We start from the raw sequence: 17190 nt of genomic DNA, 5'->3' as shown, positions 1-17190 counted from the left end.
GAACACTATACTCCAAGTGTGGCCTAACTATGCAAGTGTGGTTCTATACAGCTGCAACATGACTTGCCAATTCTTATACTCAATGCCCCGGGCAATGAAGGCAAGCATGCCGTATGCCTTCTTGACTACCTTCTCCACCTGTGTTGCCCCTTTCAATGACCTGTGGACCTGTACTCCTAGATCTCTTTGACTTTCAATACTCTTGAGGGTTCTACCATTCACTGTATATTCCCTACCTGCATTAGACCTTCCAAAATGCATTACCTCACATTTGTCCGGATTAAACTCCATCTGCCATCTCTCCGCCCAAGTCTCCAGACAATCTAAATCCTGCTGTATCCTCCGACAGTCCTCATCGCTATCCGCAATTCCACCAACCTTTGTGTCGTCTGCAAACTTACTAATCAGACCAGTTACATTTTCCTCCAAATCATTTATATATACTACAAAGAGCAAAGGTCCCAGCACTGATCCCTGTGGAACACCACTGGTCACAGCCCTCCAATTAGAAAAGCATCCCTCCATTGCTACTCTCTGCCTTCTATGGCCTAGCCAGTTCTGTATCCACCTTGCCAGCTCACCCCTGATCCCGTGTGACTTCACCTTTTGTACTAGTCTACCATGAGGGACCTTGTCAAAGGCCTTACTGAAGTCCATATAGACAACATCCACTGCCCTACCTGCATCAATCATCTTAGTGACCTCCTCGAAAAACTCTATCAAGTTAGTGAGACACGACCTCCCCTTCACAAAACCGTGCTGCCTCTCACTAATACCTCCATTTGCTTCCAAATGGGAGTAGATCCTGTCTCGAAGAATTCTCTCCAGTAATTTCCCTACCACTGAAGTAAGGCTCACCGGCCTGTAGTTCCCGGGATTATCCTTGCTACCCTTCTTAAACAGAGGAACAACATTGGCTATTCTCCAGTCCTCCGGGACATCCCCTGAAGACAGCGAGGATCCAAAGATTTCTGTCAAGGCCTCAGCAATTTCCTCTCCAGCCTCCTTCAGTATTCTGGGGTAGATCCCATCAGGCCCTGGGGACTTATCTACCTTAATATTTTTTAAGACACCCAACACCTCGTCTTTTTGGATCACAATGTGACCCAGGCTATCTACACCCCCTTCTCCAGACTCAACATCTACCAATTCCTTCTCTTTGGTGAATACTGATGCAAAGTATTCATTTAGTACCTCGCCCATTTCCTCTGGCTCCACACATAGATTCCCTTGCCTATCCTTCAGTGGGCCAACCCTTTCCCTGGCTACCCTCTTGCTTTTTATGTACGTGTAAAAAGCCTTGGGATTTTCCTTAACCCTATTTGCCAATGACTTTTCGTGACCCCTTCTAGCCCTCCTGACTCCTTGCTTAAGTTCCTTCCTACTTTCCTTATATTCCACGCAGGCTTCGTCAGTTCCCAGCCTTTTAGCCCTGACAAATGCCTCCTTTTTCTTTTTGACGAGGCCTACAATATCACTCGTCATCCAAGGTTCCCGAAAATTGCCGTATTTATCCTTCTTCCTCACAGGAACATGCCGGTCCTGTATTCCTTTCAACTGCCACTTGAAAGCCTCCCACATGTCAGATGTTGATTTGCCCTCAAACATCCACCCCAATCTATGTTCTTCAGTTCCCGCCTAATATTGTTATAATTAGCCTTCCCCCAATTTAGCACATTCATCCTCGGACCACTCTTATCCTTGTCCACCAGTACTTTAAAACTTACTGAATTGTGGTCACTGTTACCGAAATGCTCCCCTACTGAAACATCTACCACCTGGCTGGGCTCATTCCCCAATACCAGGTCCAGTACCGCCCCTTCCCTAGTTGGACTGTCTACATATTTTTTTAAGAAGCCCTCCTGGATGCTCCTTACAAACTCCGCCCCGTCTAAACCCCTGGCACTAAGTGAGTCCCAGTCAATATTGGGGAAGTTGAAGTCTCCCATCACCACAACCCTGTTATTTTTACTCTTTTCCAAATTCTGTCTACCTATCTGCTCCTCTATCTCCCGCTGGCTGTTGGGAGGCCTGTAGTATACCCCCAACATTGTGACTGCACCCTTCTTATTCCTGATCTCTACCCATATAGCCTCTGAGGTGTCCTCTCGCAGTACAGCTGTGATATTCTCCCGAACAAGTAGCGCAACTCCGCCTCCCCTTTTACATCCCCCTCTATCCCGCCTGAAACATCTAAATCCTGGAACGTTTAGCTGCCAATCCTGCCCTTCCCTCAACCAGGTCTCTGTAATGGCAACAACATCATTGTTCCAAGTACTAATCCAAGCTCTAAGTTCATCTGCCTTACCCGTAATACTCCTTGCATTAAAACATATGCACTTCAGGCCACCAGACCCGCTGTGTTCAGCAACTTCTCCCTGTCTGCTCTGCCTCAGAGCCACACTGTCCCTATTCCCTAGTTCTCCCTCAATGCTCTCACCTTCTAACCTATTGCTCCCGTGCCCACCCCCCTGCCATACTAGTTTAAACCCTCCCGTGTGACACTAGCAAACCTCGCGGCCAGGATATTTATGCCTCTCCGGTTTAGATGCAACCCTTCCTTCTTATACAGGTCACACCTGCCCCGGTTCGTGGTAAACTCTTTTGGTGAGAGCGGTAGCGGCGCTGTCACCAGCGCCTCTAGGCTCGTCCCTTTACAGGACTTTCTCTCCAGTCTTTTCCACGCCGCTCCCTCTCCCTCCATCATCCATTTACGAATCATCGCCACATTGGCTGCCCAATAGTAGTCGCCCAAATTCGGTAGCGCCAATCCTCCTCTGTCTCTGCTACGTTGTAGGAACCCCCTTCTTACCCTCGGGACTTTCCCTGCCCACACGAAGCTCGTGATGGTCCTGTCTATTTTTTAAAAAAAGGTCTTAGTGATTAGTATAGGGAGACATTGAAATACAAATAAGAACCTCGGGAGGACCATCATCTTAATTGCCTGCACTCTGCCCGCCAACGACAGAGGCTGCATGTCCCACCTCTTGAAGTCCTCCTCCATTTGTTCTACCAATCGTGTTAGATTAAGTCTGTGTAAGGTTCCCCAGCTCCTAGCGACCTGAATCCCCAGGTATCGGAAGTTTCTTTCCACTTTCCTTAGAGGCAGGCCTTCTATCTCTCTACTCTGGTCCCCAGGGTGTATCACGAATAGTTCACTCTTCCCCATGTTAAGCCTATATCCCGAGAAATCTCCGAACTCCCTCAATATCTGCATGACCTCTGTCATCCCCCCCACTGGGTCCGTCACATACAACAGTAGGTCATCTGCGTATAGCGACACCCGGTGTTCTTCTCCCCCTCTAATCACCCCTCTCCATTTCCTGGAGTCTCTCAACGCCATGGCCAGAGGTTCAATTGCCAATGCGAACAACAATGGAGATAGCGGGCATCCCTCTCTTGTTCCCCTATATAGTCGGAAATACTCCGATCTTTGCCGACCCGTGACCACACTTGCCGTTGGGGCCCCATAAAGGAGTTTGACCCAGCTAATAAACCCATTCCCGAACCCAAACCTCCTTAGCACCTCCCATAAGTACTCCCACTCCACCCTATCAAATGCCTTCTCTGCATCCATTGCCGCCACTATCTCTGCCTCCCCCTCCACTGGGGGCATCATTATCACCCCTAATAGTCGTCGCACGTTGACATTCAGTTGTCTCCCCTTTACGAACCCTGTCTGGTCTTTGTGCACCACCCCCGGGACACAGTCCTCTATCCTCGATGCCAGTACCTTTGCCAGCAATTTGGCGTCCACATTCAATAATGAAATAGGTCTATAGGACCCGCACTGCAACGGATCTTTATCCCGCTTCAGAATTAGCGATATGGTCGCCTCCGACATTGTCGGGGGTAAAGTCCCTCCTTCCCTGGCCTCATTAAACGTCCTCACCAACAGCGGGGCCAACAAGTCCACGTACTTTCTATAAAATTCCACCGGGAACCCGTCTGGTCCCGGAGCCTTCCCTGCCTGCATATTCCCCAGCCCCTTAATGACCTCGTCCACCCCAATCGGTGCCCCCAGGCCTTCCACCTCCTGCTCCTCCACCCTCGGGAACCTCAATTGATCCAGGAACTGCCGCATCCCCTCCTCTCCCTCCGGGGGTTGGGACCTATACAGTCCTTCATAAAAGGTCTTGAACCCCTTGAGCACCTTGGCCGCTGCCGACCTTCTTCCAGTCTTCGATCTGGATCTATCTAACCCTGGGTCCAGCACGCTGTTGAAGTCCCCTCCCAATATCAAGTTTCCTACCTCCAGGTCCGGTATACGACCCAACATCCGTCTCATAAATCCCGCATCGTCCCAATTCGGGGCATATACATTAACCAGCACGACCTCCATTCCCTCCAGCCTGCCACTCACCATTACATATCTACCTCCGCTATCTGCTACAGTGCTCCTTGCTTCAAATGCTACCCGTTTCCCCACCAATATGGCCACCCCTCTATTCTTCGCATCTAGTCCTGAGTGGAACACCTGTCCCACCCATCCTTTCCTTAACCTAACTTGGTCCGCCACCTTCAGGTGCGTCTCCTGGAGCATAGCCACGTCTGCCCTTAGTCCTTTCAAATGCGCGAGCACTCGGGCCCTTTTAATCAGTCCATTCAGGCCTCTCATGTTCCACGTGATCAGCCTCACTAGGGGCTACCTGCCCCCCTCCCGTGTCGACTAGCCATCACCTTCTCTAGGCCAGTCCCGTATCCCGCCTCCGCGCTCCCACTCGCTCCCCAGGCGTCGCATTCCATCCCCGTCCACCCACTCTTTAGCCATTTCCTCTTTGATTTCCGCAGCAGCAACCCAATTATCCCCCCCCCCCTCACCCCCCCCCCCCCGCTAGATCCCCTTCTAGCGTGATTGCTCCCCCCATATCACTTCCGCAAGTCAGCTGACTTCAACTGACCCCGGCTACTCCTGCTCCCTCCTTGACCCCCCCGTGTGGGGAACTCCCATCTGCCTTGCGCCTGTCTTCCCGCCTTTATCTTTCTGGCGCGGGAACATCCCTTTATCTGACCCGCCTCTTGTGGCGCAGCTCCCTTTCCCCTCCCACTCCCATTCCTCATTCTCCGCCTATGTCCCTTCTTTCCCCCCTCACCGGCGCCCACATTTCTTAGTGTCTCCCCCCTTCCCAATTAACTTCTCTATTTACATCGACAATAACATTCCCTGCAGTATCAGTCCCTCAGTTCCGATCCAATTTCTCCTCTTTAATAAAGGTCCATGCTTCTTCCGCCGTTTCAAAATAGTGATGTCTCTCCTGGTACGTGACCCATAGTCGTGCCGGCTGCAGCATCCCGAACTTCACCTTCTTTTTGTGTAACACCTCCTTGGCTCGGTTAAAACTCGCCCTCCTTCTCGCCACCTCCGCACTCCAATCCTGGTACACCCGTACCACTGCATTCTCCCATCTGCTACTCCGTACTTTTTTAGCCCATCTCAGGACCTCTTCTCTATCTTTAAGGCGGTGAAATTGCACGATTGTCGCCCTAGGTGGTTCTCCCGCTTTTGGTCTTCTCGCCGGGATCCGATGTGCCCCCTCCACCTCTAAGGGGCCCGCAGGGGCCTCAGCTCCCATCAACGAGCTTAGCATCGTGCTTACATAAGCCCCGCAATCCGCTCCTTCCACTCCCTCAGGGAGACCCAGTATCCGAAGGTTCTTCCTTCGCGCTCTGTTTTCTAGGGCCTCAATCCTTTCAATGCACTTTTTGTGGAGCGCCTCGTGCGTCTGTGTTTTGACCGCCAGGCCCAGGATCTCGTCCTCATTATCCGTCACCTTCTGCTCCACCACGCGGAGCTCTGTCCCCTGGGTCCTTTGTGCCTCCTTGAGCCCCTCAATTGCCTGTAGCATCGGGGTCAGCACCTCCCTCTTTAGTAGCTCCACACACCGTCTCAAGAATTCATCTTGCTCGGGCCCCCATGCTGCCTGGGCTTTCTCCGCCGCCATCTTGTCTTCTCCCTTTCTGTCCCTCTCGTCGAGGATTCCTCGCGCTGCCGCCGCCGCCGATATTTTCCTCTTTCGTTGGGGGGGGACTCCCTATTCACTCACCCCACACTGGGTTTCGTCGCGCGAAAATTTCCCGTTGGGGCTCTTAAAAGACCCCAAAGGTCCGTTGGAGCTGGAGCCGCCGAAACGTGCGGCTTAGCTAGTCATCGCCGCAACCGGAAGTCCATTGATCCAAATTTATTCATCAATTGAGCTTAAATTCCACCAGCTGCTGCAATGAGTTTTGAACCTGTGCCCCCAGGTCATTAGCTTGTATTTCTGGATTACTGGTCCGGCAACATTACCACCACCACACCATCTCCCCCGACCTCTAACCTTTCTCCTTTCATCAAGCTTCTCTTGTCTCTCTATTTTATAATTGCTAAGACCATTATTCCATTGAATCCTGCTCCCTTCCAAATTCCTGGACCAATGATTTGGAGACATTAGTTCAGATCCCACCACGGTCATTAGGAAACACAGTTAATCCAATTAAATCTGGAATAAAAAAGCTGATATTAGCAATGGTGACCATGAAGCCAATGGATTGTCATGAAATCCATCTGGTTCATGAATATTCTTTGTGGCAGAAAGTGTCCTGCTCATTACAGGTCTGACCTATATCTGTCTCCAGACCCACATTTGGTTGACTCTCAGCTGCCCTCTGAATTAGCCTCACACGTCACTCAGTTCTAAGCAAGAAGCTGGCGCACCAGGACCTTCTCAAGGGCAGTTGGGGATAAACTATAGCTGCCCACCTCACAAACTACACTCACATCTCATGAATGAATAAAAAAAGAAGTCATCTCATACTCTTTCTTCTCCTGTTCATTCAAGACTCTATGGACATCAGAGACAGACATTGCAATGGACCTTAAGTGGTAACAGTTCATCCAAACCACAGAGGTTACTAATATACAGTAACTAAAATTATATGTGGTTTTCGGTGTTTATATTTGAAATATTTTTGTGTTTATCATAGAATCATAGAATCCCTACAGTGCAGGAGGCCATTTGGCCCATCGGGTCTGCACCGACCCTCTGAAAGAATACGCTAGCTAGGCCCAATTCTCCCCCCCCTCCCCACCCGTGACCCCACCTATCAATTTAGCATAGCCAATCCGCCTAACTTGTACATCATCGGACTATGGGAGGAAACTGGAGCACCTGGCGGAAACCCACGCAGACGGGGAGAATGTGCAAACTCCACACAGCCAGCCACCCAAGGTCGGAATCGAACCTTGGACTCTGGCGCTGTGAGGCAGCAGTGCTAACTACTGTGCCACCCTTAATTTTGACTATTTTTTAAAATGACCACGTGATATCAATAAAACCATACTGATACATCTGGATCAAAGGATGACTGCCTCAGTTAAAATAGCAGTGAGGGAAATCCGTGGCAGCACGGTAGCATAGTGGTTAGCGCAGTTACTTCACAGCTCCAGGGTTCCAGGTTCGATTCCCGGCTTGGGTCACTGTCTGTGCGGAGTCTCCCACGTTCTCCCCGCGTGTGTGTGGATTTCCTCCGGGTGCTCCGGTTTCCTCCCACAGTCCAAAGATGTGCAGGTTAGGTGGGTTGGCCAGGCTAAATTGCCCCTTAGTGTTGGGGTTAGGTGGGGTTACGGGGATAGGGTAGAGGTATGGGTTTAAGTAGGCTGCTCTTTCCAACGGCCAGTACAGACCCGATGGGCTGAATGGCCTCCTTCTGCACTGTAAATTCTATGTAAATTGGCACAATTGACTCATAAAGGTTGGCCAGGCTAAATTGCCCTTAGTGTCCAAAATTGCCCTTTGTGTTGGGTGGGGTTGCTGGGTTATGGGGATAGGGTGGCGGTGTGGGCTTGGGTGGGGTGCTATTTCCAAGAGCCGGTGCAGACTCGATGGGCTGAATGGCCTCCTTCTGCACTGCAAATTCTTGTGATTCTATGATATCAAACAAACACATTACTGGTCTTCTTACTAATATTCCTCAGTCTCTAAGAATCGACCTCCAACCGCAACCCAGCCTGACAGAGAAATATGCAAGTAATGGAAGGAACAGAAGGTTCCAAAAAGTACGCTCTACACACTTACAGGTAAAAAAACTCAGCCCCCTAAGTGCCGAATCTCACCTCCGATTCTCAATGTCTCGCTACCTACCATCTATTCTGCTGAACATACTTTTCAATGGTGCTATCCAGGAGCACTTAATGCCATTGGCAGAGGCTTTGCAAAATCTAAGAATTGATAAATTGAACAAAGAAAACCTGTTTCCATTAGCTGATGGTGCAAGGCGCAGCAGGCACAGGTTTAAGGTGTTGGGCACGAGATGCAGGGAGGATGTGAGGAAGAACATTTTTTACTCAACAAATGCTAATGAACTGGGACACACTGCCTCCAGGGTGATAGGCGCAGAGACGATGAATAATTCAAAAAAAAATTGAATGGCATTTTAGAGAAATAAATTAGCAGGTTTATGAAAATAGAGTGGGCGAATGGGGTTGATTGGATTGCTCTATAGAGGGCCAGTGTGAACTTGAAGGGCAAAATGGCCTCCTTCTGTGCCTTAACGACCCTATAACTACAAAATTGTTTTAATTTTGCTGGTGAGCTCCTAGTGGGAAGAGTTTCTCTCGCTGATTGGCACAAAGCTCCACAATGAACTACTTTTGAATTACAGCGAATTATTTTAAAGGTAAATGCGGTAGACATTTTTCACGCAGCAATATTCCATGAACACTGTCTTAAATATACGCCGTGTATGTACAGTAACAAGCAATCTCTTGTAGTGGAGGGAGGAACTGGGAGACAGGTTGAGAGGATAATTGGGGGCATGATTATTGAGGGACAGTTGAGGAAGAGCCAGCAAGAACTGAGGTGGAAGAGGATTGTGGTAGGGAAAAAAGGGAGTGAGCTAGGTTGAGGTGAAAGAATCAGAGTGAGAGGAAATTTCCAGCCTCAATGGAGGAAGGGGTAAAGGATGGGAGCTTTAACTGCGAGAGAGGGAACGAGTGCCAGATGGAACTGGAACATGGGAACAGGAGCAGACCATTCAGCCCTTCGAATCTGTTGCACCATTTTACAATATTCAATTAGAAGGCAGGAACCTATGGCAAACTTGAATCAGGAGAAAGAAGAGGCGGAGAGGAATACAGGGAGAAGAGAGCCCGGGTAAATTGGAGGGAAAGAGTAGAAGACTGCAAGGTTGGAAATAAGGAAGATGTAAGAACTCTCTCTGTGAACTATGATTCTGGAGTTGTGGATAAGGTTGCCAAATGTGCTGAATATATTCATCGCCCTTCATCACGTGACTTTCCCAATGTTCCAGCCATTAATTGGCCCATATACCCACCCTTGTGATGTATGCCTTGCAACGCCAATAGGAAAGAAAAAAGACTTATTACCTAATTGGATGATGCTTGATTGTCAGCCAAATGGCCTCCATCGCAGCCCCCCACACCCACCCCCACCACCACCCTGCTTCATTTTCAATGCTTTTATCTGGTACAGAAAAATGTTTAAAGGAGATGATGAAAATGAAAGCCCATTCTTTTTAAACATCTCTAAAATGTTTCTCCAGGTTTGTCAGAGCCGTGTCCTGGGTAGTGATCTTAAATCTCTGGTGACACCAGGCCAAGGGTTGGCAACCCTACAGGCTGTAGGGTGTGTGGGTGTAATAGGACTGGGCTGCTTTAGAACTTCTGGATTGGATTGGATTTGTTTATTGTCACGTGTACCGAGGTACAGTGAAAAGTATTTTTCTGCGAGCAGCTCAACAGATCATTAAGTACATGGGAAGAAAAGGGAATTAAAGAAAATACATAGTAGGGCAACACAAGGTATACAATGTAACTACATAAGCACCGGCATCGGATGAAGCATACAGGGTGTAGTGTTAATGAGGTCAGTCCATAAGAGGGTCATTTAGGAGTCTGGTAACAGCGGGGAAGATGCTGTTTTTGTGTCTGTTCATGCGTGTTCTCAGACTTCTGTATCTCCTGCCCGATTGAAGAAGTTGGAAGAGTGAGTAAGCTGGGTGGGAGGGGTCTTTGATTATGCTGCCTGCTTTCCCCAGGCAGTGGGAGGTGTAAATGGAGTCAATGGATGGGAGGCAGGTTCGTGTGATGGTCTGGACGGTGTTCATGACTCTCTGATGTTTCTTGCGGTCCTAGGCCGAGCAGTTGGCATACCAGGCTGTGATGCAGCCAGATAGGATGCTTTCTATGGTGCATCTGTAAAAGTTGGTAAGGGTTAATGTGGACATGCTGAATTTCCTTAGTTTCCTGAGGAAGTACAGGCGCTGTTGTGCTTTCTTGGTGGTATCGTCGACGTGGGTGGACCAGGACAGATTTTTTGAGATGTGCACCCCTAGGAATTTGAAACTGCTAACCATTTCCACCTCGGCCCCATTGATGCTGACAGGGGTGTGTAGAGTACTTTGCTTCCTGAAGTCAATGACCAGCTCTCTAGTTTTGCTGGCATTGAGGGAGAGATTGTTGTCGCTGCACCACTCCACTAGGTTCTCTATCTCCCTCCTGTATTCTGACTCGTCGTTATTCGAGATCCGGCCCACTATGGTCGTATCGTCAGCAAACTTGTAGATGGAATTGGAACCACGTTTTGCCACGCAGTCGTGTGTGTACAGGGAGTAGAGTAGGGGGCTAAGTATGCAGCCTTGCGGAGCCCCGGAATTGAGGACTATTGTGGAGGAGGTGTTGTTGTTCATTCTTACTGATTGGGGTCTGTTGGCCAGTAAATCGAGGATCCAGTTGCAGAGTGGGGAGCCAAGTCCTAGGTTTTGGAGCTTTGATATGAGCTTGGCTGGGATTATGGTATTGAAGGCGGAGCTGTAGTCAATAAATAGGAGTCTGATGTAGGAGTCCTTGTTGTCGAGATGCTCTAGGGATGAGTGTAGGGCCAGGGAAATGGCGTCTGCTGTGGACCGGTTGCGTTGATATGCGAATTGCAGTGGATCAAGGCGTTCTGGGAGTATGGAGGTAATGCGCTTCATGATCAACCTCTCGAAGCACTTCATTACGATTGAAGTCAGGGCCACCGGACGGTAGTCATTGAGGCACGTTGCCTGGTTCTTCTTTGGCACCGGTATAATGGTCGTCTTCTTGAAGCAGGTGGGGACCTCGGAGTGGAGTAGGGACATGTTAAAGATGTCCGCGAATACTTCTGCCAGCTGGTCCGCGCAGGCTCTGAGTGCATGACCAGGGATCCAGTCCGGACCCGTCGCCTTCCAAGGGTTCACTTTCAGGAAGGCCGATCTGACTTCGGAAGCTGTGATAGTGGGTATGGGTGAGTTATGGGCTGCTGGGGCACTCGACAGCAGATTGTTGGTTACCTGCTCGAACCGAGCATAGAATGCATTGAGTTCATCGGGGAGCGGTGCGCTGCTGCCGGAGATACTGTTCGGCTTCGCTTTGTAGCCCGTTATGTTGTTTAGTCCTTGCCACAGTCCCCGAGAGTCTGTCTGTGACTCTAGCTTGGTTTGATATTCTCTCTTGACATCTCGTACAGCTGAATTGTTTGATGTGTTAAAGGCTGGTGACGCTGGGAACTGAACTGCAGCTGATGCCTCCGCTCAAGTCAGCACCGACTGGAGTTAAAGCAAAAATACGGCTGATGCTGAAAATCTGGAACAGCTGGAAATAGCCAATCGGCCAGGTAATGTCTGTGAAGAGGGAAATGGGGGTCAATGATTCAAGGCAATGACCTTCCATCGGATCTTCAGAGGAAAGGTCAGCGACCTGTCATTGTCCACTCTGTTTGGTTCAGTACTATATTCACAGTGTATTTAATAATAATAATAATCTTTATTAGTGTCACAAGTAGACTTACATTAACATTGCAATGAAGTTACTGTGAAAAGCCCCTAGTCGTCACACTCCGGCGCTTGTTCGGGTACACAGAGGGAGAATTCAGAATGTGCGATCCACCTAACAAGCACGTCTTTCGGGACTTGTGGGAGGAAACCGGAGCACCCGGAGGAAACCCACGCAGACACAGGGAGAACGTGCAGACTCCGCACCGACGGTGACCCAAGCTGGGAATCGAACCCGGGGACCCTGGCGCTGTGATGCAGCAGTGCTAACCACTGTGCTACTGTGCCAAACAGGCTAGCGGATCAATGGAAAAGCAGACTTGTTAACCTGTGCATATTCAGCTGTCAGTAATCTTAGCAAGTGACCTGCTGTCAGAGAGATTGTGACAACGAGCATGGAAGGGGTCTGGGCAGGTGTGGGGGCTCCTCTGCCGAGCCCAATCGGATTAGTGTCACCAACAACCAGCTCCCGGTGTATATGGTTGAAAACATTTTTTTTTTACATCCAGCTTCTGTTAAGCAGTTTCTGGAGATACTGTTCCACATCTGGGTAGGTGGCAACCCCTGTGAGACATTTCCATTTGTAACACGCCCCTCAGGCAGGGAAATTTCTTCACGCACTCCCTGAGGTGAAGAGAAGGGTGCGGAGCAGCCAATGTGAGGATTGGGCAGGGAACCAAACTGATGATCAAAGAGATTGGATTTTAAGAGGGACGCGAGTCACACGGGTGATATAATTGAAAAAAATCAAATGGAATAGCGTTGAAATAAGACCGTCGGGACATCCCAAAGTGCTTCACAAACGTTGAACCACTTTTGGAGCATAGTCATAGTTGTGACAGAAGAAAATGCAGCACCAGTCTGCGCACAGCAAGATCCCACAGACGGCAATGTGATCATGACCAGCAGCACGGTAGCACAGTGGTTAGCACTGTTGTTTCACAGCGCCAGGGACCAGGGTTCGATTCCCGACTTGGGTCACTGTCTGCGCGGGGTCTGCACGTTCTCCCCGTGTCTGCGTGGGTTTCCTCCGGGTGCCCCGGTTTCCCTCTGTGTACCCGAACAGGCGCCAGACTGGGAGATTTTCACAGTAACTTCACTGCAGTGTTAATGTAAGACTACTCGTGACACTAATAAAGATTATTATTAATAATCTGTTTTAGCCATTTTGTCTGAGTGATAAAGATTGACGTCGTGGCTAACTCCCCTGCTCTTCCTCGCAATAGTATCGGTGATATTTTAAGTCCACCTGAGAGGACAGACGGGGCCTCGGTTTAATGTCTCCTCGGAAAGACGGGAGAGTTTCCAGGATCTGGGATGACATGACTGACAATCAGGGAATAGGGAGCTCCCACTGATTCAGAGTCAGGGCTGTGGAGGGGGGGCGGGGTTGCAGAGCATAGAGCTGAGGGAAATCATTCGGGTAAAGCTCTGGAGAGAGGGGACAGACCATTGAAGGAACGTGGAACGAGAAAAACAAGAATGTATCAGACACAACGACGGCACAACAATTTTCGCAGGTTCATCCTTCCTGACTGCTGAGTGAAGCAAAGGCTGGAGTCATTCGCTTGCCCGTTCCACTTTACAATGAAATCCAAAACTCTCATACCTGCCTGATAGCAGGAACAAAACAAAAAACACAAAAATTCTTTCAAATAGGAGGGGGAATCCGGCAGAAGTTTGTTTCTGACGGTCGGAGCCACCCCCTCTCTCGCCCATGACCGAATGTCCCTCTTATAACATGTCATGAGGCTGCACAGATCAGATTGCAATGTAAATTTAGGCACAGGCTGTGACTTGAACAGTTTTATTTCACATACGATACAAAAGTGACACCAGCAATGGTGGTAAACAGCAATAGAGGAGACGCTGGAAACAGATGAGAATTACTCAGGTCAGAGATAAAGAAAGATAAGGTTACACACAGACATGAATACACACCGACAGAGAGAGAGAGAGAGGGGAGGGGACAGAATAAACAGACTATGTAGGAAAGGCAGAGACAGAAAGAGAGTGAGACAGAGAGGCAGACAGTCACTGGAAGGGAGGTAGAGGCAGGGAGTGAGGGAGACTGACAAAGATACATTAAAGGACAGGAGACTGAGACAGATAGTGAGGCAGACAGGGAGTGGGGGGGGGGGGTCACACACACACACTCACACACACGGGGGGGGCAAGAGGCAGAAAGAGAATGGTGAGAGGGGTTGAAACAAGAACAAAGGGAGGAGAATGGGGAAGTGTGGAAATCTCACACAAAGGGGATGGGGGTAAGATTGGATGAGGGGGGCAGAGAGAGGGAGAGAGAGAGAAAAGACAATACTGACCCAGAGCTCTGTGTGGATGGGCTCCTTCTGACCCTGCAGACAAATTAATTCACTTCCCAACTGATTTAGATTTACAGTAAAACAAAGAGCAAGCAGTGCTCGACACCGGGCGGATGTCTGAACAAAGTACAGACAAAACCAGGCAGCATATAAAAAAGAAAGTGGGCAAGATAAATGCGAAATAAACGCCGCGCCTCGTATAGATATTTTTTTGTTTTAACACACACACGCCCACACATGGAGAGGTTAAACTGACACATCGACAAGACGAAGCAGCGCGAAGCTGATAAATACAGGAAGACATTTACCCGAATTCCATCTCCACTTGGGAAATATCTGCCAGGATCAGAAGAATTGCGAGGACAGTGAGGAGCCCAAACATCCAAGCACTCAATTCCAGGCGCATTCTCTGTCACTTGAAGCTCTTTCACAGGCACACTTTTGTAGAGGCAGAGGGAACTGGCAGGGAATGTGAGCCTCGCCTCTCCCCAACAAGTTGTGTTGCTGGTCTGTGTGTGTGAGTGTGTGTCTGCCTGTGACTATCTCCCATTCAAACGTAGTTCAATCCACTCCGCGCTTCCTCTGTCCAATCCCTCTGTCTCCTCCCTTCGCCTTTCCCAGGCTTTCCCAAGTCAGGAATCCCAGCTCATTTGCTTAGGGCAGAAGGAATGCTGGAGGGGGTCGGAATAAAGTTTGGGTTAAACACCCTTTCGCTTTATTTTGCCCCAGTCCCCTCTTCCCAATCCTGATTAACCTTTGCTAATCTCCCTTTGTGGAACTAGTTGAACGCATGGCAATCAATGTTTTTTTTTAAATTTAGAGTACCCAATTATTTTTTTTTGCAATTAAGGGGCAATTTGGCGTGGCCAATCCACCTACCCTGCACATGTTTGGGTTGTGGGGGTGAGACCCACACAGACACGGGGAGAATGTGCAAACTCCACACAGACAGTGACCCGGGGCCGGGATCGAACCCGGGACCTCGGCGCCCTGAGGCAGCAGTGCTAGCCACTGCATCACCGTGCCTCCCGAATCAATGTTTTAACTTGCACACTGCACCATTTACCCTTCTAACCCAGCCTGTTTATTGAGAAGTCTAAAAGGGGGTCAAAGGCTATTGGGGTTATTGGCCGGGCAAGTTGGCATCAAGATTGAAAAGAGCGGGGATGAAGACAAGGCAATGGGGTCTGCTGGGGGCTGACTCGCTCTCCCCTCAAAGAGGGAGCTGGGCCGGTCTTGACTGGGCCAGAGGTCACGTAGAATTGTATACATGAGATCACCTCATAGAGAAAGCATTAGGAGTAATTTTACAGATAAAATTTGGTCCATGTGAATGGTATCAGTTGTCTAAAGGAATCGAACTCGGAGAGGAATTTTCCGGGGCATTTTTTCTCTTGTTGGTCCCATTTTCTGCTCATTTGCTTTATCCAGGAGATTACACAGCTCATTGCAAGAGCGGTGGGGTGGGAGATGGTGGGTTCTCTGGGCGGTGAATGGTGAAGGAGTGTCTGTTCAAGATACCCCAAGCAAACCTCGTCAAAAGAAAATCCAGTGTAAGATGCCGAAGAAAGTGTGTGGACTGGCGATGGAACAATACAGTTTGATGTTAGCAGAAAAGAGGACAGTTAACATTTCGCATTGAACCAAACTTCCATTTCAGAAGTCACATTGGACTCAAAACATTCAAACTCTGGGCGTGATTCAACCAAACAATTTCTAAGTGTCATTTTAGGTGAGTTTGGCGGAGTGTTTCCTGCTGGCTTTTTGGGTGAAATCCGAACCTGGATTCACCCTCACTTAGGGCGCGATGTAACGGGACAAAAACCAGAGTCCCGTTGAGGGTGGGTTTAGCGGGCTGCTTCCTGGTGCTTGCAGCACTGGGGGCAACCCCGTTAGCGAACAGGACTCTTATTTGTTTCGGGTCTCGGCGGGACTTACCTTCATTCCCTGCACTGACAAACGGAGCGCCATTTTTAACTGCCGCCCCCATCTCTCGATCCCCCAATGTGACCCCTGGACCCCCCCCCCCAATGCCCTAACCTACCTGTCGGAAGTCTATGAGCCCCCTGCACACAACCTCATGAGGGCAGGGCACACCCAGGCCCAATCCCTGGAATGGGCAAAATGCCACCTTGCCGCTGCCAGCCTGGCAGTGCCCATGCCAGCCTGGCAATGTCACTGTGGCACCCTGGTTGTGCCAGGATGGTGTCCAGGTGGCACTGCCAGGCTGGCAGTGGCAAGGTGCCCAGGTGGTATCGGCAGTGCCAGGGTGACATCCTGCCCAGAGACTGACCACCCAGGGGCCTCCGATCACCTGGGAGACCCACCCCCCAAGTGCCATTCCACCTGGTCCCTGTTTGTGGAGACCAGTGCTAAACGGTGCCGGGCTGGGGTCTCCTCGGTGAGGCAGTTAGACTGGTTAGCTCTGGCATAGACAAAGTTAGGTGTGCCTAACTGCAAACCTAAATATGCAAATGTAAGCCCCGCCCAATGTTGGCAGGATCCAGATCGCGCTGTCTCACAAGATCCCATTAGGCGGCATGGTGGCACAATGGTTAGCACTGCTGCCTCACAGATCCAGGGACCCAGGTTCAATCCCAGGCTCGGGTGTCTGTCTGCGAGGAGTTTGCACATTCTCCCATGTTTGCGCGGGTTTTGCCCCCTCAACCTAAAGATGTGCAGGGTAGGTGGATTGACCACGCTAAATTGCCCCTTAATTGGAAAAAATGAATTGGGCACTTTAAATTTTTTTTAAAAAGGACTGCCAGTGTGCCCAGGTGCCAGTGGGAGTGTTAGGGTACTGCCCTTCCCTGTTCCTGACCTATGGATGCTCCAATGGTCTCTGAGACTCCTGAGTGGCCATTAGATCTGGTCTTCGCTTGTGGAGACCAGTACCAATCGGCACCCGGTTGAGGCCTCGCTGGTGCGGCCAGCGACTCCCGGGCGCAGGGCAAATGCGGCATCAACATATTTAAATGAGCCTAATGTTTTATTTAAAATATCATTATGCCCAGCGAGGGCGTGATCTAGATCGCGTCGGGTGAAGCAAGGCCAATTTGGGACTTTCCCGGGATTC

At 49.7% G+C, this 17190-nt stretch overlaps 1 protein-coding gene across 1 annotated transcript in view; it reads right to left on the bottom strand.

Moving 5' to 3' along the window:
- The window catches only part of LOC140387420 (alpha-2,8-sialyltransferase 8B-like), a 78549-nt gene extending 63828 nt beyond the window's left edge, over positions 1 to 14721 (bottom strand). The window contains exon 1 of the mRNA XM_072470509.1: positions 14423 to 14721. Within this exon, the coding sequence (XP_072326610.1) occupies positions 14423 to 14520 (98 nt within the window). The 5' untranslated portion in view covers positions 14521 to 14721. The remainder of the gene's footprint in view (positions 1 to 14422) is intronic.
- Positions 14722 to 17190: the final 2469 nt, after the last annotated feature.

This window comes from Scyliorhinus torazame, chromosome 12 (genome assembly GCF_047496885.1).
Source record: "Scyliorhinus torazame isolate Kashiwa2021f chromosome 12, sScyTor2.1, whole genome shotgun sequence".
In the NCBI taxonomy this organism is placed as follows: Eukaryota; Metazoa; Chordata; class Chondrichthyes; order Carcharhiniformes; family Scyliorhinidae; genus Scyliorhinus; species Scyliorhinus torazame.
This window is presented reverse-complemented; position numbering and strand designations above follow the sequence as displayed.